Raw genomic sequence first — 18959 nt, 5'->3', positions numbered from 1 at the left:
ATGATTGCTAGATAATCTTTGAAAAAATTAGAAAATTTTTTATTTAAAAAAACTTTTAAATTTGTATTGTACGCTCAGTATATAATCACCTCTGTGGTATAGGAAGAAAGTAAAGGTTTTGATGTAACGTAGAAAACCAAGAGGCACAAAAAAAAAATACAATACAGTAAAGTAGAATGTGGTAATATATCAAATGACCAACCTACGTATTGTTAAAATACTATTTTATTTCTCTATTACACTGTAAATACATATTGTCCATAAAATATATTTTCATTGATTTAGTTAATTTTCATTTGATTCGCAAAAAATATCTGTCTATATCTCTCTTTGTCAAACTTAAAAATTATAACCACCATTCGTTATCACTGTGCACTTTTCGTGCCCAATATACTATTATTTTTTTTGCTTCTGAAACTCTATGCAAACCAAGTACACGGGGGGGGGGGTAAAATACAAACCTAGACTAATCCTAAGTTTGTGGACAGCCATCGTAATCGCATATTCTACAATATCACATTGAACAATAACAAATTGGCGAGTATGAAACCATCGCCTCCCCCTTCCCCCCCACATCTAGTAACAACGCGTATGTGTGTATTGCTTTTGTCGCTCTAACAATTACATATTGTACAATTGGTTGACGTGCACAACAACAACAACTTTAACAACATTGACTATTCAAATGAAGGTACTGAGGGTGCGTTGCATTGTGCGTCAGTCTGACTCGGCCATGTAGTCGGTGCTCTTCGCCCAGATCTTCAGTGGTTTTTGATTCTTCAAGTAATACATTACCGTAAAAACGTTCATTATCATGAAAATAACGCCCAACACAATGTAGTAACTGCCGTACACCATGAACTGGAAAAATAAAAATAAAAAAACCAAGATGATTTTCTCGTGATTTTGTCACGTTTGAACGTATATGTCGATTCCACAATGTGTGTGTGTGTGTGTGTGTGTGTACAACGTATGCTTACCTGAGATCTTATGTCTAAGTTTAAGCACTGCTCGTCTATGACGATGTACGTCATTATTGACTGGAACAGCAGGGCCATGAACGTGTTTATCCCAAATATCAGGCCATAACTGTCTTCCGACAGATGCTTAGCCACCTCGAAACTGCCGAAATCGAAATGTAAATATGGGATTTAACGAGTTAACAACCAAGCAAATGTTTTTTTTTTTTGTTCGTACCTCGCAATGGTGATTATGGAATGGTATATGATGCCAAAGGCTATGTAAGAGACGTACAAAATCCACATGTTGTAGCTGATGTAGGACACAAGGAGCAAAAAGCCCTCGAAGATCGAAAACACGGACAGTATGGCTTCGCCGACTAGCGGGTAATTGAAGTGCAAATTTCCAACGCCGAACACCACCACGGCACCTGAGCGAAGAAAAATCCTTGGTGGGTAATCGTGAGAGGGGAAAAAAAAAAAAAAAAAAAAAGAAAGCGCTCGTGTATACCCACTGATTATCGTGTAAATTGCCTCGACGGCACCATTGTAGATGTCCGGGCCGCCAGGATCCCTTTGGTATTCGATGGCGTTTTTCCACAGCAGTTGTACGTAACTGATGACCTGGAGGTAGCCGCAGGTCGCGAAGGCCCACCACAGGGACCACTTGATGACGTGCCTGTTGGTGTAGGCTCGGATGAAGTCCTCCCAGAGCAAGTGGTACGCGTGCCGGAATTTCGCGACGAAAGACGACTCGTCGACGCTGGAGAGCTTCCGGGGTGACGTGGACAGGGTCATGGCGCTCCCTTGGCTGTCCAACGAGGGCGAAAAGTCCGTGGCCATGGGACTCGCCCTGTTGAAGTATATCGACTGGCCCACCGGGGGTAGGAAACAGGCCCATACAGTCGCCACACCGAGAGCTGGAACGCACAGAATAATGATAACGTTTTTTTTTTTTTTTTTTTTTTTTTTTAATGGCAGTTCAGCCATTTTCAACCTGGTCGGTTTAACATTTCATTCTTTATTTTTTCAACAACAACATGTGGATCATTACAATATAATGCGAGGATATCTTTGGTAACTTTTACACCGTAGAAATGATTGAATGAATGAGAAAATTCGAGCAAAGCTGAATGGCGATCATTTTCAAAATAGGGTATAATACGTATCTTCAAAACAATACAGGTCACGTTTCTGATATTTTTATACGTGGAGCCTATATAGTTTATTATACTTTCTTCATATTTCAATCGTTAAAAAAAAAAGTTGCATTTTATCAACGATTAACAGATATTTCCGAATTTGTTGTCTGTTGAAAACATTAAAATTTGCTGATTTGAATATCGAAATTAAATTCAGTGGTGATGAGAGAAATTATTATACTACAGATAGAATGTTTAAATAGCTTTAATATAAATGATTAAACTACTGTAAACCAATGAAGTTAATCTTTTCAGGTACAAAACGAAAAATGTGCTCCAAAAGTATGAAACTGCACTATACACGGTTGTAGTATTCGAAATTACGTTCCAATTATTCAGGTATGAAATCGGTCTGATAAATTCGTTTTATCCGTATCACGACTTCAATTATACAATCATATTTGATGAATATTTTTACGGATGAGGTAAAAAAAAACGGTATTTGTATTCCGATTCAAATTCGAACATCACCAGAATGGTAAACGTGAAACATTCAACCCTACGTTACAGACTTGAATACGGATACTTTTTCAAATTTTTTTGGTACTATTTTTTACAGTCCTTGACAAAATTTTTGCCAGCAAAAACAATGAACTGATAGAAAAAACAAAAAAAAAAAAAAAAAAAAAAAAATAGTCAACGTATTAGAAAAGGTACTGAAATCTTTGATTTCAAATACGTTAGAATATCTAAAATGTATTGGAGTTGAAAATTTTCTTAATATCGTAGTAAGAAAATAACGATAAGTAAAAATTTTTTGTCGTTTTCAGCTAAAAAATTACTTTTGCACAAATAACCTTTGAATATAGGAAAAAAAAAAAAAGTATTTGTATGCGTTTAAGAACAAACTCACAGCCCATGGAGAGATAATTGAGCTGTTCGTAGTCGAGTAGGTCGAACGAAGTGGTAAGCTGAGCCACGACGCCGGCCGTAAATCGTCCGAGCAAAAAAGCCCCTCTTGTGTGACTCGTGACTTTTTGGTAGCGCTGTTTGTCAACTTTGGCGTAGATGTAGGTGTAATAGGCCACTTCGGTGGACAACATGAGACCGTAGAGAAACTGGACCGCTTGCATGTGACCGATCGTCGTACCGTAGCGGAGAATCGCAAAGGTGGCCGTGCCAGACAGGCCGCAGAGTATTATCGCTGGCTTGTACCTCACGAGATCGGTTAGTAAAAAAACAAGGATCAAAGTCGAGAAGTACGAGTAGGTGCCGAGAGGAAATATCTCCTGGTTGACCTGCGGTTTGGTAAAAAAAAGAGAAAAGGTTGTGTGTTCATTTTAACTTGTCGATACAATTTTTTTTTTTTAATTTAATAAACCCATGTGTGCGCGTGAAATGTCAATTTTATTCGATTCGTTTCCCGCGCAATTTGTGCTTTTTTTTTATTGCACCTACTTTTATAATCATATTGTTTCTTTGCCCTCCAATGGATGACAATTTCAATGACTTTGAGTACTTTTTTTTTTTTTTTTTTTTTTTTTATCGCTGTACGACACTTTTATAAATATCCAAACATAAACAAGAGCCTGCGTTCATGAAAATTACGGTTGTTGCATTTATCAACGGTGCAAAAAGTTTATAATCACAACGTACTCGTCGCTCAGTAAGAGATGGTTGTTTTTAAAATTATTTTTCAGCCGATTACAGTTTGAGAATAATTTTTGGCTGTTTTATTCATCATATTGTATCTGCATGATATTCTAGGGCAAAAGGTAAAACACATAGAAAATGTTTCTTTCTAATATTATGTTTTAAAATATAAAAAAAAAAAAAAAAAAAAAAAAAACCCATAAAACAAATTTTCCAGTTATTTGAAAAACAATTTTGGCAGTTTGGAGTGTTGCAATAAAACTGTAAAATACGAAAAAATCGTATTAAGCGTAAAAAAATTGCGTTTAGAAAAAAAAAAAAAAAAAAAAAACTAAATTTTTAATCCATAGATTCCCACGTTTTTATTGTTGACAAGCGACAGAACCAAATTCAAGTCCCATTGAATGTAAATACCTTTAAATTGCATAGTCGCTCGCTAAGGGTAAAGTTAAGGGAAATGTCTCCCACGAGAAACAGTTGTCGTACTTTTTGCTCTCCCAAAAGCACTCATCTTGTGGGGTATTGGTGACGATAAATAAATAAATAAACAAAGAAAAAAACTGGGAAAAGTAAAAAAAAAAGTAAAAAAAACTCACTTGAGAGTCAGTAAAATTCTTCCAAGGACCAACCAAGTAGTTGGTAACGAAGGGCTCGTTGGGCCGAAACTCCTTGAGGAAGCCAAAGACGCACAGTATGCCCGATATGACGTACCACTCCATGCTCGGCTCCCCTTGGATTTTCGTCCAAGTAAAATGATAACTCGTGCGGTGGTTGTCAACTCAAACAGCCAAAGTAGCCCTACTCGAGCCTTCCCGTGCCATTGAATAAAAGCCACATTTGTTCCAAACACCCACAGCAACGATCCTTCCTCGCTCGAGTCGATGAAAAGCTCGTGTCGCGTGCTTACATAAACCCACGCTCTCGTTTTGTATACTTGCAGGGGGAGGGGGAAAGAAAAAAAAAATAATTCACGCAGAAATCAATTGTACTCTGCACACTGCACACTCCGACTTCGCGACGCGTTCCGTCCGACTGACCGAGCGATGACAATAAAAACCTATACGAGCGCTGCAAAACACGAGGGATTATTGAAAAAATATAATAATATTAATGATGATGATGATGGTGAATAAATTCATTGCGCAGCTGCGCGGGTGCATGCGTACACGATGTTACCCAGGTTACCCTGGTTACCCAACAATCGTGTGTTCTACTCTATGCTTATACTTACGTGGAGTGAACCGAGTGAAGAAGATATAACGTCATTCAAACCATTCAAAGAATTGGCGCGCAGCGACGAGAGGCTTTGAATTAGCTCTTTAATTTGGTGGTGGTCATACATTTTTTATATACAATGGTTCTTCTGCGTTACAGGATTACTTTTTCGTAGATGAGATGGTAAGTTTTTCTTTGATCTAACATTGGATAAAACTGTTGTTCTTGAAATGTGGTGAGATCATTTTTTTTTTTTTTTTTTTTTTTTTTTTTAATAAATTGTATCTTGTACTTGGAGCGCAAAATCATTTTATTTTCTTCCAGGGTGTATTTAAGTAAATATTTCAGAGTTGGTAAAAAAAAAGGATTTATTTTACTTTTTTTTTTTTTTTTTTTCAACTCTTACAACATAAATAACGTATCGACTGCATGATATATAGATTACATTTTCAGAAAATATTTTTTATTACATAAACCAAATTTTGTCGAAGATTCAAATAATTTTGTTCATTAAATTCTTTTGCAGTTCTTGTGTAGTTGAAAAAATATATATATGAATCCACCTACGTTCATTTAATTCTTACACGAAAAAAGTATCAAAAGTAATGGAGTTTTTTAACAATTGATTGGCCTTATTTTTTAAATTTATTTATCATTATTTGTTTCTCAAGTTTTTATACATTAATAGTTCAATATCAATGACCACTCGAGCCACTGGTAAAAGAGATACCCATGTATCTATTATTGGAAAAAAATGTTACATAACTAAAAAAAAGTTTTAAAAAATGATTGAATCATTAGCATAATATGAATAATAAATTGAAAATTGTAATCGTAAGATATATCAATAAATATATTTATTAACGTAAGTAAAATCTTGTTAAAACTGCGTTTGTACATTGAAAAATGTTTAAATCGTATACAAACAAGGTATGGTAAAAGTTGTACACATTACAAAAGAACAATAAATTTAAAACATAACAGTAACATATAAGTGCGTACCAACGTAATTAATTTTTGAAGCTGAGTTTTTTTTATAAATTTCCCTAAAGGTTTCAAGTCATATATCTAAATGACATGAAATCGGTAATTGTTGAATAATATTGTTGTAAGGTATCGTAATAAAAAGTATACAATGTTTTTTCACTATAAATTTTTTTCGGGTAAAAAATATGTCCTTAATTTAACGATGTTTGAGCATTATTATTTTTTTTTTTTTATTTTTTTTTTTTTTAACGTCATTGTTAAATTGATTGTTAAAAGAAATAGTGGTTAACGTGTGTTTATGCACAGATAACCAAACATTGTCTTTGTCGAACTCGTGGATTTGGTGACGCGGTAGACTCGGTAATTAAAAACCAATAAATAAAATTGAAAAATACGCTTACGTGCCTCAAAACTATTAGCGGTTCAGTCATTCAGACAAGTACTTATACCTACATACTTGTAACTCATACCATGCGAGTAATACATAAACAATTAATTCCCTAAGGCCGAAGCAGAGGTATTGTACGACGGTGATTAATCAAATTTCTCAAATTTTCGCATTTACATGAAAATATTGTTCATATACATTATTTCGATGATTTAGCAGCAAAGGGAGGCGCTGTAGTTCTCGCTTGTGAAATAATTATAATAATTAAGTAATTGTCTCGAGTCAGTGTCAGTGTGCTGACTGTCAGTTGGAGTCCGGACCTCCGTGCGCGAGCATATCAAGCGAAAGCTGCCGAGCCGAGCGGAGTCGTCGTCTGCTGCTTAGCCCTCCCCGGTGTTCATCAATTTTTGTGTCGTGAGGGGCAGTCAAACGTAAAATCAAAGCCCAAAACAAAATAAACAATGCAAAGGACGACTAGTGGTGGTATTCTCGGTGAGTGCTGGCTGGTGCTGGTCCTCGGTGGCCTCCTGATCGGCTTCGTCGGCGCCGAGCGTAACATGAACGACTACATCAAACGAGAACATTCGCTCATCAAACCGTATCATGGTGAGGGTATACTCTTTTTTTTCCTCTCTCTCTTTCTCTCTTTTTTTTTTTTTTCTTATCATACGCAGTTTAATTAGGGATAAATGTAACGTGTTTTCGACTCCGATTGCGTTATAAACATTGCGATGAAAATGTGCGCGATGAGAGTTGCAGAAGGTTAGGCCAACGAGACGAAAGAGAAAGAGAGAGAGAACTGATATGTGTACGTTGTTAGCATCGGCAAAGAGATAACAACCTTGACGCGTCATCATTTTTTTTTTCTTCCTCTTTTCAATAAAATCTTCAATGGCAAATACAGCGTACCTGCTCACATGTTACTCCAAAATTCGCAGCTTGACTCCGTTTTTATTGGAATCTTGTAGAAGCCTGGGTTGCGCGGTTGCTCAAATAATTTTTCAGTAAACTTTATTGAACTCTCTTTGATTCTGTAGGTTCTGGTATGACAATACCCTACTGGAACTTCCAAGGAAACACTTTGGTAACGAACAACTTTGTGAGACTGACTGCTGATGCTCAAAGTCAACGGGGCACTATTTGGAACACTGTGGTATGTACTTTTCTCCTTGTTGTTTTCATGGATATCAATTAAATGCTTATGTTTTGCTGATGGGACAAAGTTTGTGATAAATATGTTGATCTCAATATAAAAATTGAGTTACATTAACGATGGAAGTAAAGACGTGTTGGTGTTTTTATAGTAGTTTAGATCTTCAAAGTTTTTGGCTGAAGAAGTGAAATTTTTGCCCAAGTTGCTCATCACTTGAGTAAATGACGCGCTACGTTTGTTTGTTTGATGATTCAAAATACTTCTGTTAGATCTAATACATGTAGAAAATCATCAATGACTTATATTTTATGGGTCGATACAGTATAAAATCTCGTAGTGTTGCGCAAAGTGTATCTGACAAAAAGATATAATACTAATTAAAAAAAAATTTTTTTCAGCCTTGCCACGTAAGAAACTGGGAATTACAAGTTTCTTTTAAAGTTTATGGCAAAGGTAAGGACTTGTTTGGGGATGGCTTGGCAATTTGGTATGCTAAAGATCCAAATCAGCCTGGACCAGTCTTTGGAAGCAAAGATTACTTTAATGGTTTAGTAGTGATACTTGACACCTACAGTAATCATAATGGGGAGCACAACGTACGTTTATATGACAGTTTAAATACATAAATATTAGTAACAAATTTTTTAAGACTGTCATTTTTCAACAGCATCAGCACCCATATATTTCGGCCATGGTGAACAATGGTACTCTTCATTACGATCATGACAGAGATGGTACTCATACTCAACTTGCAGGCTGTGAGGCTAAATTTAGAAATCTCGAACATGACACATATATTTCTTTAAGATATGAAAAGGATACTTTGACAGGTGCATACATATTTAAAGTAGTTAGATCATATTTAACAGTTTTTAATGCTTTGATAGTATTTTAATTTTGCTACGACTATTTTTTCAGTATCCACTGACTTTTCAAACAAAGGTGCTTGGAAAGAGTGCTTTACTGTGAAGGAGATCCAGTTGCCAACTGGTTACTATTTTGGCGTTACTGCTACAACAGGGGACTTATCCGATAATCATGCAGTTGTTTCATTAAAACTGTACCAATTGGATTCCCCTGACGATGTGAGTTGGTTATTATTTTCTTAAAAAAGAACAAATCTGGGTCAGTTTTTAAACGATTCATCAATTCATTACTTTTCTTTTTCAGACAAAGGAAGAAGACAGATCGCAAATTGTACCATCAGCCGCCTATTTTGAGTCTCCAAGAGGTAATATTGTTTTTCAATTTTATTTATCATAATTAATAAATAAATGTTTATAACTATCCTTGAATTATAGATCATATTGAAGATCCAAAGCCGTCGTCACTTGGAGGAATAAAAATATTCTTCCTGATGCTTATTGGTGCTTTAGCTCTTATTGCCTGCGTTGTGATTGGTATCATGTTGTACCAGAAGCACCAAGAACAAAGCAGAAAGCGATTTTACTAATGATTTCACTTGCCTCAGTGTTTTATTTTATTTTTAACGAACTGAGAGACATTCCTTTTAAACCAAAAGTACCAAATTTTTATGGATTGGCGATGGGCACCGACAAGTTGTGAGGACTTGGAAAAGTATAGTGATGAAACGATTTTTTTTTGTGTTTTAGTGCAATTATGCAAACGCTTTGAAGTTATAGTGTATTGATTTGTATTTATTTGGCAGCCATATTTATTATTTATGCATGGAGGAGATAGAAAATATTTTTGCTATAATCTCCACATTGTAACATATTCGTTTCCAACAGTAATTTAACCAATAGACTGTAATTTATAATTTTTTTCAAAGAAAATTTTAATCTTCTAAACGATATATTTTATGTGATTGTGAATTTACAAAACAAGTGGACATTGCAATAAGCAATACTCGCGTGTAAAAGCGCTTGGCATGTATAAATGTATGAAAAAAAGCTTTTCTACAAATTAATTACTTTGGAAAAATTTATCAATGAAATTAACGTACATAAAGAACAAAGAGTCTTAAATCAGGTAATATATTTGTAAATAAATAAACCGTACAATACTATCTATATCGATTAATTTTAAGATGATTTTCTGCTGTGACGTTGCTGTTTTTATACACGAAATAATATGCCATACATGCATATATGTGTGCATATGTATACATACGTAAGAAAAGTAACTGTAAAAAAGTGTGATTGTTTTTTTAAGTGTAAGACTATTGTCATTTGAACTGTTGCCAAATGAAATGATATCTACCAATGTGTAAAAAAAACAAATTTATAACATATTTCGTCTGTTTTTTTCTTCATTGCATCCACAATTCCGAAACACATCATTTATTTGTCACTCTCACATTTTCCTTATCATTTTGAGTTATGTAACAATACTCAATTGGCGCATACCGATCACAGAAAGAGTAAAACACTTTTGACAATATCGGAAGGAAGTAAAGTTGCTCCAGTTATTATTAAACTGGTGACTTAAGTTGAATAATTTTTACAAAATTGTCTGTAACCACTAAATTATGTAATTAATTGACTAATCGAAAGTTTTAAGCATGCCAACGATCAAACTAATACATGATAATTTTATTTGACATGATGATTTGGCGACCCCCATTATATTAATGATATTTGACACACAAAAACACTGTATATCCATATATTTGAACCCATACATGCTTGTTTACAAATGAAAAAAATTAAACAATCAAAAATGTAAGTTGTATTTTTCGCAAAAAGCCGCAATTCCGCAAAAATTACTATCTCTAGATGGCACTGACCCACATTTTTTTATTTGAAAAATTTGTAAATTGAGTTAATGAGTTATGACTTATGACTCCGAAATTTCGGTGAAAATTGAGTCACACTCGCATGTCATATCACGGAAATTTTGAACGTTCGGTGTTAAGTACCACACACGACTTAAGTACCATAATTTTATTGCTCGTAAAACTAGGCAGCAAACTTTTGACCATAGTGGCCAACGCTGTACAACGACCTACGTAACTTAACAGCTGCGGCAGCATTTGCGGAATACAGCCTCTGATTTTATCATTCTGTCAAAGAGAGCACTGTGTAACATAACATAAGTATACGTGAAGATATGCGTATAGTAATTACAGTAATCACTACTAAGTGGTGGTGGTGCCATATAGTCGATTTTGTTAAACCATATAAGTAGAATATTTATGCTTTTAGAGATCAATTTTTAGGGTAAAATATAGATTGTAAACTCGCCGCAAATAGCATAAAAAATGTCAACTATTTTTTTTATATCTACATAATTAGTTGCGGCTGGTTTATAATAAATAAAGTGACTTTACTGTAAATAGCAATAATTATTTGGATCAGCGCCATCTAGCGGTCTTTATTTTTTGGCCAAAAGTGGCTCCTAAAATTCTCAATCAGAGCAATCACGATTAGAGCCATTTAATCAATTATAAACCAGCCGCAATTCAAATACGAAGCTATGAAATTAAAAAATAAGAATACATGTGTTTTTGGCGGCAAGTTAACAATCTATTTTCTATCAAAAATTGACCTTCTATGTATTTATACTTTTGAAGATAAATTTTCGAGCATAAGATAAATTGTTAATTTGCCGCCAAAAACGCACGTATTCTTTTTTTCTTATTTTATAGCTTTGTCATAAATTGCGGCTGGTTTATAATTGACTAAATGGCTCTAATCGTGATTGCTCTGATTGAGAATTTTAGGAGCCACTTTTGGCCAAAAAATAAAGACCGCTAGATGGCGCTGATCCAAATAATTATTGCTATTTACAGTAAAGTCACTTTATTTATTATAAACCAGCCGCAACTAATTATGTAGATATAAAAAAATAGTTGACATTTTTAATGCTATTTGCGGCGAGTTTACAATCTATATTTTACCCTAAAAATTGATCTCTAAAAGCATAAATATTCTACTTACATGGTTTAATAAAATCGACTATATGGCACTACTTAGTACTTAGTAGTGATTAGTGATAACTATAATTACTATACGCATATCTTCACGTATACTTATGTAACATAAGTTATGTTAGGTTACACCGTGCTCTCTTTGACAGAATGGCGCTGTATTCCGCAAATGGTGTTACGTTGGTCGTTGTGACGTTGTAATGCCGCAAGGTCAGGCGGCACTAGCGTCAACCTGTATACTTTCGGTGACAGTGTTATGGGTTCGATGGGTTCCGCACGCCAACAAACCCCGAATTTCGGAGTCCGAAATACCTGTCGGGTGGCATGGGAGTAAAAACAGTAAAAAATATCGAAGTTTTTGTTGACATGCGGAACCCACCGACAGTTAGTAAGTACTGGTTGACACTAGCGCTGCCCGACCATGCGGCGTTAAGTACAAAACGACCTACGTTCTACGTAACTTGACTGCTGGCAGCATTTGCGGAATACACAAAACCAAATGTCATTCATGCCGTACTTACGTATGTACCATCTGCCTGATCTGCCCTATATGCATACTCCACATTCACGTGTTTGTGACGTGCAATTTGTTGTGTTGTTAAAAATCTCTTGACATTAGTTAATATTTGAACATTTCTCATTTTCTTTGGTAATATTATCGATGTATCGGTATTATTTATCTACTAAAATTTTCAATTAAAAAATCATAATCTCTGCTCTGTCAATATTGAAAATTAATCAAATAAAACCTTCAAAAATCTCAGAACAAACCAGTTTTAATAATACAAAAAAATACTAGGAATAATCTGTCTAAACTTTGCTCTACTTTTTTTATACAACAGATTTGAACAGACAACATGTCATTCCTATACTTTGCCTATGGTAGCAACATGCTAACAAAAAGAATTCACATCAACAATCCAACAGCCGTGCAAAGATACATAGGTAAACTCAAGGTAAATTTTACCATTTTTGTGTAAACACTTGGTATTTTATTTGACGTGAAATTTTGCAATATCATCAGGACTACAGGCTGGATTTTAACACGTTTGCTAAAAGATGGCACGGTGCGGCAGCAACGATTGTTCCCCAACAGGGTTCTGAAGTTTGGGGTGTAGTTTGGGAAATCAACATGAGCAATTTGCCTGATTTGGATAATCAAGAGGGAGTGAGCAGCAACGTTTACTGTCCCAAAATTGTAAAGATCGACACTACAGGAGGAAAAAGCTTAGAATGCAGAGTTTATCAGCAGTGCCAGTTACCAGATAAATATGTCGAGCCGAGCCTTTTGCCCCCTAATAGGCAACCTTCTTTGATTTATTTGTAAGAAAACTCTTATTGAGACATACTTCTCTTTTACCTACAAATATTTTTTCAATCTTAACTATCTTGTATTTTAGAAATACAATGATCAAAGGTGCCAAAGAGTTTAACATTCCAAACGATTACATAAAGTTCCTTGAAACTTTTCTTCATAATGGATACAATGGTGAAGTAGAGGTTGTCGGTATTCGATGAAAAAAAAAATTGAAAGCCTTGGGCTAATGAATATTGACTTTGGTTAAAGTTTTAAAATTAATAATTCTAACAGTTGACTACTTAATTCCAGTTGCAGTAAATCAAAAAAGATTAATAAAAATTTTTAATTTCATAATACAATGATTCAATTTTTTTCCCAACTAAATACTAAGAAATACTTGTGAGATAAAGTATCAAACAGTTCTTGAGATTAGTGACGGTTCAATGTGCTCATTTGGCACTGACGCTTTGACGATTACTGATAGTAAGGATGATGATAAGAAAATTTTTGAAAAAGTTCATTCGATTTTTATATCACGATGTTACCTCAAGAATCATATTTTGCAAAATACAAATCGCTCATCAATGCATAATTACTTTAAAAAACGAAATTTATTTACATATTTACAAATGTTAAGCATACTTGACTATATTTACGCTCCTTCCTTTTGCAAAACTTTTTTGTCGATGCTCTCCTTTGTCTTAATTGACATTTGTGCTCCAGAGCTAGACTTTGATTTGTAATAAACTCTGATGATCTTATGCTTCTGTAGATGCTTTTGAAATTTTTGCTCCTTAACTGCCAATTCTAACACTTCCTCTTGGCTCATGGTATCTAACTGTCGACGCGGTATTCTTAGTATTACAAATTTCTTGTCATTTACCTGAAAATTTTTTTTTTTTTCCAATTACATAAATATAATCAAGTACAATAAGTCGCTTTATTTACAACTAACAGTACCGCCGATTTAAAAATATTTCATTACAAAACTTACCGTCACGTCAACCTTGAGTTCATACTCCGTATCAACTTCAGGCCACCTCTGTTCAAGTACATCTTTATCCCAATCGATTTCTCCATCCTCGACGATTCTATTGGGCGCAGAACAGAATCCAGCCCAGAGTTCTGATGCAAAATGTGGAGCAATCGGTGCCAGCATGATAATCTGCACAGCGAGGGCTCGTTCGTACTCACGACTTCGAGCAACGCACAGTTTCGATGATTTGCGGATTTTGTTAGTCAAACTTTGCATCTTGGAAATGGCAACGCTAAGCTGCTGCGAGACCGTCAAATTGAACGTCACACCGTGCAGGTGATAGTTTCTGCTGTCAAACATACTGGCGTCTTCTTTTAAGAATGTTTGATCACTGAACAGCAGAGGGGACAGATCGGCTGGTGTAAGATTCTTGCGAGCTTTGATGAACTCTGATACGGTCTGCCAGAGACGGTGTTGCCAATTCAGAATACCTGGAAACGCTGCAAGGACAATTTGGAAAAATTTAGATGGAAATTCCAAATCGGTCTCTTAAGTTGGACTTACTTTCTTTGGACCAGTTTCTGTGAGACCTCGGCGCAACGTCGGCCAACATCAACAGTCTGATTGTATCTATGCTGTACTCGTCAAACATTTTCGAAGGATCGACACCGTTGTATTTGGACTTGGACATTTTTTCCCAGGCAGCGATGACCCGCTGATTCGTGTCCTTCTCGACATATCCGTTTTCCGTAGCTTCGATCTCGTGTGGTTTTAGGTATCTGCCTTCTTTGGTAGAAAAAGATTGACCCATGACCATTCCTTGCACTAACAATTGCTTAAATGGTTCTCTCGTAGGCACCAGTCCCAGTTGGTAAAGAAAGTGATTGACAAATCTTGCATAGTACAAATGAAGTACAGCTGAAATTTCGCATTTTGCAATCCATAGAAATAAAAAAATGTTATTCTCAATCATTACTGGAAAGGGTAAAAAAATTACTTTGTACCGTGTTCTTTTCCACCAATGTACAGATCCACGGGCATATCGCGAAAAGCCTTGTCTTTAGAAAACATTTCCTTGTCGTTCTTGGGGTCTATGTATCTCATAAAGTACCACGAGCTGTCGACAAAAGTGTCCATAGTATCCGTCTCCCTTTTAGCTGGTCCATCACACTTGGGACACGACGTATTCAGCCAAACTTTAGCGTTGCTTAGCGTCGAATTCTGTTTTTCCAATGACTGATCCAACTTTGGAAGAACGACTGGTAGCTGACTTCTGGGCACTGGTTGAGCGCCACATTTCTCGCAGTGGATTATCGGTATTGGCGTGCCCCAGTATCTTTGCCTCGATATTAGCCAATCCCGTAATTTTGAACTTACCATATGACCACCGATATTACGTTCTCTGGCTAGTTGGAGAACAGACGCGCGTTTTTCTTTCAGTTCTTGAGCCGAGCAGACTGGAGCTGTTTCGTATTTGATACCGACTGATTTGCAAAATCCAACATCAGCTTCGGATGAGCACGGAATTCCCAAATAATCTTCCCTGAATTCCGGATACGGCAGGGACTCTGTAAAATTGTGTAAGTTTTTTTCATATTTTCAATTAAATTTTAATGTACGGAAAAAAAGTCAAAGTTACCTTTTTCAGTAACTAATACTGGAAGCTCTTTGTTTGTAAAGGGATTAATAACTTTGGCATTTAATAGCCTGACAGGACTGCGAGATTCACTTTTCTCAATTTTTGAAAAAAGATTGTTTGAAGATACAGCAAGAAAACTAGCATATTCGATGAATTCAGGCCTATCAGTCCACAAAGTTATAGATTTTGGATACCCTGAAATTTTTGAGACCACCTTGAAATCGAAGTTTGTTCCTGTACATTCACCTATCCAATGTTCTTGGAGTTTAATGATATCTCTCCATTCCTTTAACGTTTTGTCTTTCAAACCATCTAGTAGCGACCTGTTAGAAAAAAAAAAGATGTTTGATTCTCGAAATCGTACTTTTTTCAATCATTACAACATTTAACACTTACTGTGCAAACACGGTAGTTTTGACAAACCACTGTCTGAGTAATCTCTTTTCCACAATGGCCCCAGACCTCCATGATCTGTTGTTTTCATCTACTTGCTCGTCCGCAAGTACAGTTTGATCCACAGGATCCCAATTAACAAAAGTTTCTTTCTGATAGAGCAAACCATTGTCATAAAGTTTCAAAAACAATTCCTGGGTCCACCTGTAATACTCTGGATCACAGGTGGCAAATTCACGATTAGTGTCAAAGGTGCAGCCCAGTTTTAATAACTGCTCTCTCATATTCTGAATATTTTGTTTCGTCCATTCAGCTGGGTTTACTTGCCTCTCTTTCGCAGCATTCTCGGCAGGCAGTCCAAATGCATCCCACCCCATCGGATGAATAACATTTTTACCTATTTAAGAATGATGGTTACACAGCAAGGTCTTTTATATTTCATTCAAAGTAAAACAATTTCGTTCAACCTTTCATCCTATAAAACCTGGCAACTGAATCACTGATGGCATAAACCCTGACATGTCCCATATGAAGAGATCCCGAGGGATACGGAAACATTGACAGAACATAAAACTTCTCTTTGTTTTCTTGCAAATTATCGTTACTGCCTTTATGGATTTTATCTTTCCAATAGTTTTCGATCTGATGCTTGTACTCGGTCGTGAGTTCTTCGTTCTAACAAATTTCAACAAGACAAGTCAATTTATCGTTCGTCGAATGTGAATTTATTCAAAAATACAATGGTTAATTCCCAAGTAACCTTACCCAAAGATTGAGCCCGGTCGACGCTTGTCTCGTTAAAACACATTTTGGAAAATTTTTGTTCACCAAGGGCCACTTGCAATTCAGCAACAAAGTGTACTTCATTTTAAGATTTGACTATCAAGTCACTAACTTTACAAGCAACACATTTTTGAATAGACAATATTTGATGTTTTTTTCAGACGTGATTGATCTAGCAGACGATATTTTTTCTTACGACCCGAAGGGTGGGAGGGACTATATATAGAGGGCTACAACTACTCTAGTCAAAAGAGAGAAAAAGAAAATGATAAACAAGCAAAAGTTACATGAGTTCACTGAAGTAAATAAATAGTGAAAATACAAAAAAATAAGCAATATATATCCCCAACTCTCAATTCCTTAAGGTCAAATCATTCGTCTGAGCAAAAAACCAGCAACGAGTGAACGAGCTAAAATTTGAATTTTCAGCGCCAAAACCCGAAACGCTTAACGTAGTAGCAGGGTCCATTCACGTACACACGCGAGAATTCTAGGACTTGTCGTGCCCGACGAGTCTCTCTTTTTCTCTGCAGGAAAGCTAAAAGCGAACAGGTAAGCAAATTCGAGGTCGCTGGATCTGTAAAAATCGGTCCGATCGTAGAGTTTTCGCGCAAATCGACGTGCTGATCATCCCCCGCAGTCGTCCCGGTATCCATCCTGAACGGTATTCTCGGGGATGCTCCGGAAACAAAGAACCTTTTGGGCAACTTTCGCTCGAGTGACGTGTTTTTAGGTTACGACAGTGCTCATCTGTAACAACAATAACAGTTATTGAATATTCGGATGTGTACCTTACTTGTTTGTTGATCAATAAACGTGTTTGATCATCGAAAAAATTGAAAGTTTTCTCCTAAAGTGCACATGATCAACAATAACAGCAGTTCACCAACTTAACCTCTGTCCGGCAGTGTTGTTTACCCACCTAAGTTTTGTATTTCTTTCTTTCTTCTCTCTGCTGACAGCTTCAAGATGGGCAAGCGGAACAACATGATCCCTAATGGGCACTTCCACAAGGACTGGCAGCGCTTCGTCAAGACGTGGTTCAACCAGCCGGCACGAAAGATCCGCAGGAGAACAAACCGCGTCAAGAAAGCCCGCTCCGTAGCACCCAGGTACGTCTGTTTTTCTGCTGAGGGAAATTTTTCCCCAACATGTTTGGAAAATTCAACCTAAACCCTACTTTTTTTTTTATCCAGGCCGGTACATGCCCTGAGGCCAGTTGTACACTGCCCCACATTCCGCTACCACACCAAAACTCGCCCTGGCAGAGGCTTCACCCTTGCTGAAGTCAAAGCTGCTGGTCTTAACAAGAAGTTTGCCAGGACTATTGGTATTGCAGTGGACCCAAGGAGGCGCAACAAGTCTATTGAATCCCTTCAGCAAAATGCCCAAAGGCTCAAGGAGTACAGGGCTAAGTTGATCCTCTTCCCATTGAACCAGAAGAAGGTAGGTTTTTAATGTTTATCTATTGCCAATTACTCAAAGACGTTAGTTTTCCTAGATCTATTGAGTGTCTGTCACAAATTATACCGGACCAGACTGCAGTTTGTGATTCTGCTTGGTAGATTACCATTATTTTACTAAAATTTAAAATTCAACAATCTGTCAAACTATAAGCTGGACGCGTTTCTTAAGGCCATTAAAGGTCTAAAGATATACTTTTTTTTCTTCCCAAATAAATTCTCGTTTCATCTATTGATAATCATCGAAGCAAAATATAGTAACTACAAACTTTTCATTGAATTGAAGACTATTCTTTTTTTTTGTTAATTTTTGACATGAATCTGAACAAATTTTGAAAGTTAAAAATTATACTATAATAAGTGATGCCTAACGGCATTAAATCAAAATGTTAATCAGTTAATTTCATAAACTTAATAATCTAGTTATGAAACATATGATATTCAAACTCTATTGTTGTTATTGAGATGACATGATTTTTAAATCACATTTTCAGTTGTAAGATCAATATATAGCAACAAAAGAAAAACAGGTTGTGTACATTAATCATAAATATGCTCGGTTTGCATGATTACAGATCAAGAAGGGAGAATCTACCCTTGAAGAATGCAAAGTAGCCAAGCAATTGAGAGGCGACGTCATGCCTGTGCACCACTCTACCAGCAAGCCCAAGGCTCGCGTTATCACAGAAGATGAGATGAAATTCAACGCCTTTACAGTTCTCCGTAAAGCGAGAGCCGACGCCAGGCTCGACGGAATCAGGAAAAAGCGTGCGAAGGACGCCTCAGAGAATCCCGATGATGTGACTAAAGTTGCGATGGACAAGAAATCTAAGAAGTAAACTTTAGGTATAAATGATTCGCAGATTTAAAAATAAAACGGATTTTTCCATCAATCTGTTGTTCTCTGTTTGCTTTTTTTCACCCTCTACAGCTGTTTATATTAATAAATTATACTTGTTGAAAGTAAAAGTCACACATCTTTTCTTTTACATCAAAGTAAAGATAGCCCTCATTTA

The 18959-nt window shown here is 36.1% G+C and overlaps 5 protein-coding genes across 8 annotated transcripts; 3 read left to right on the top strand and 2 right to left on the bottom strand.

The window, feature by feature from the left end:
• Positions 1-305: 305 nt before the first annotated feature.
• LOC106646620 (thiamine transporter 2-like) lies at positions 306-4770 on the bottom strand. The gene is made up of 6 exons (XM_014362698.3): positions 4351-4770; positions 3015-3399; positions 1475-1879; positions 1198-1390; positions 981-1122; positions 306-861 (listed from the first exon to the last, which is right to left on the bottom strand). Exons 1-6 carry the CDS (start codon positions 4471-4473, stop codon positions 718-720), a joined length of 1392 nt encoding a protein of 463 aa, XP_014218184.1. The 5' UTR covers positions 4474-4770; the 3' UTR covers positions 306-717.
• A 1870-nt stretch (positions 4771-6640) lies between these two features.
• Positions 6641-9716, top strand: LOC106646615 (vesicular integral-membrane protein VIP36). The gene is made up of 7 exons (XM_014362691.2): positions 6641-6950; positions 7382-7497; positions 7896-8093; positions 8165-8327; positions 8416-8582; positions 8668-8728; positions 8799-9716. Exons 1-7 carry the CDS (start codon positions 6806-6808, stop codon positions 8948-8950), a joined length of 1002 nt encoding a protein of 333 aa, XP_014218177.2. The 5' UTR covers positions 6641-6805; the 3' UTR covers positions 8951-9716.
• A 1684-nt stretch (positions 9717-11400) lies between these two features.
• RpL13 (ribosomal protein L13) lies at positions 11401-18836 on the top strand. 2 transcript variants are annotated; one of them, XM_089597434.1, is made up of 4 exons: positions 11401-11424; positions 17450-17592; positions 17677-17926; positions 18519-18836. In XM_089597434.1, exons 1-4 carry the CDS (start codon positions 11422-11424, stop codon positions 18780-18782), a joined length of 660 nt encoding a protein of 219 aa, XP_089453560.1. In that variant the 5' UTR covers positions 11401-11421; the 3' UTR covers positions 18783-18836. The 2 variants fall into 2 exon arrangements, with proteins under 2 accessions (XP_089453560.1, XP_014218295.2); XM_014362809.2 differs by lacking the exon at positions 11401-11424 and adding an exon at positions 16933-17032 and having other exon boundaries at positions 17443-17592.
• LOC106646627 (gamma-glutamylcyclotransferase) lies at positions 11804-13037 on the top strand. Of its 3 annotated transcripts, none has more exons than XM_014362706.2 (4): positions 11804-11910; positions 12232-12345; positions 12414-12712; positions 12790-13037. In XM_014362706.2, exons 2-4 carry the CDS (start codon positions 12247-12249, stop codon positions 12905-12907), a joined length of 516 nt encoding a protein of 171 aa, XP_014218192.2. In that variant the 5' UTR covers positions 11804-11910; positions 12232-12246; the 3' UTR covers positions 12908-13037. The 3 variants fall into 3 exon arrangements, with proteins under 3 accessions (XP_014218192.2, XP_089453464.1, XP_089453463.1); XM_089597338.1 differs by lacking the exon at positions 11804-11910 and adding an exon at positions 11958-12007; XM_089597337.1 differs by lacking the exon at positions 11804-11910 and adding an exon at positions 11983-12038.
• LeuRS-m (Leucyl-tRNA synthetase, mitochondrial) lies at positions 13333-16644 on the bottom strand. The gene is made up of 8 exons (XM_014361901.2): positions 16463-16644; positions 16165-16372; positions 15701-16094; positions 15305-15627; positions 14670-15233; positions 14230-14583; positions 13684-14165; positions 13333-13572 (listed from the first exon to the last, which is right to left on the bottom strand). The coding sequence occupies exons 1-8, from the start codon at positions 16562-16564 to the stop codon at positions 13342-13344; spliced, it is 2658 nt and encodes an 885-aa protein (XP_014217387.2). The 5' UTR covers positions 16565-16644; the 3' UTR covers positions 13333-13341.
• Positions 18837-18959: the final 123 nt, after the last annotated feature.

This window comes from Copidosoma floridanum, unplaced genomic scaffold (assembly GCF_036245765.1).
Source record: "Copidosoma floridanum isolate Cflo_tuat_1 unplaced genomic scaffold, Cflo_Japanese_pri ptg000032l, whole genome shotgun sequence".
Lineage (NCBI taxonomy): Eukaryota > Metazoa > Arthropoda > Insecta > Hymenoptera > Encyrtidae > Copidosoma > Copidosoma floridanum.
Note: the sequence above shows the minus strand (reverse complement) of the source record. Positions and strands in the feature narration are given on the sequence as shown.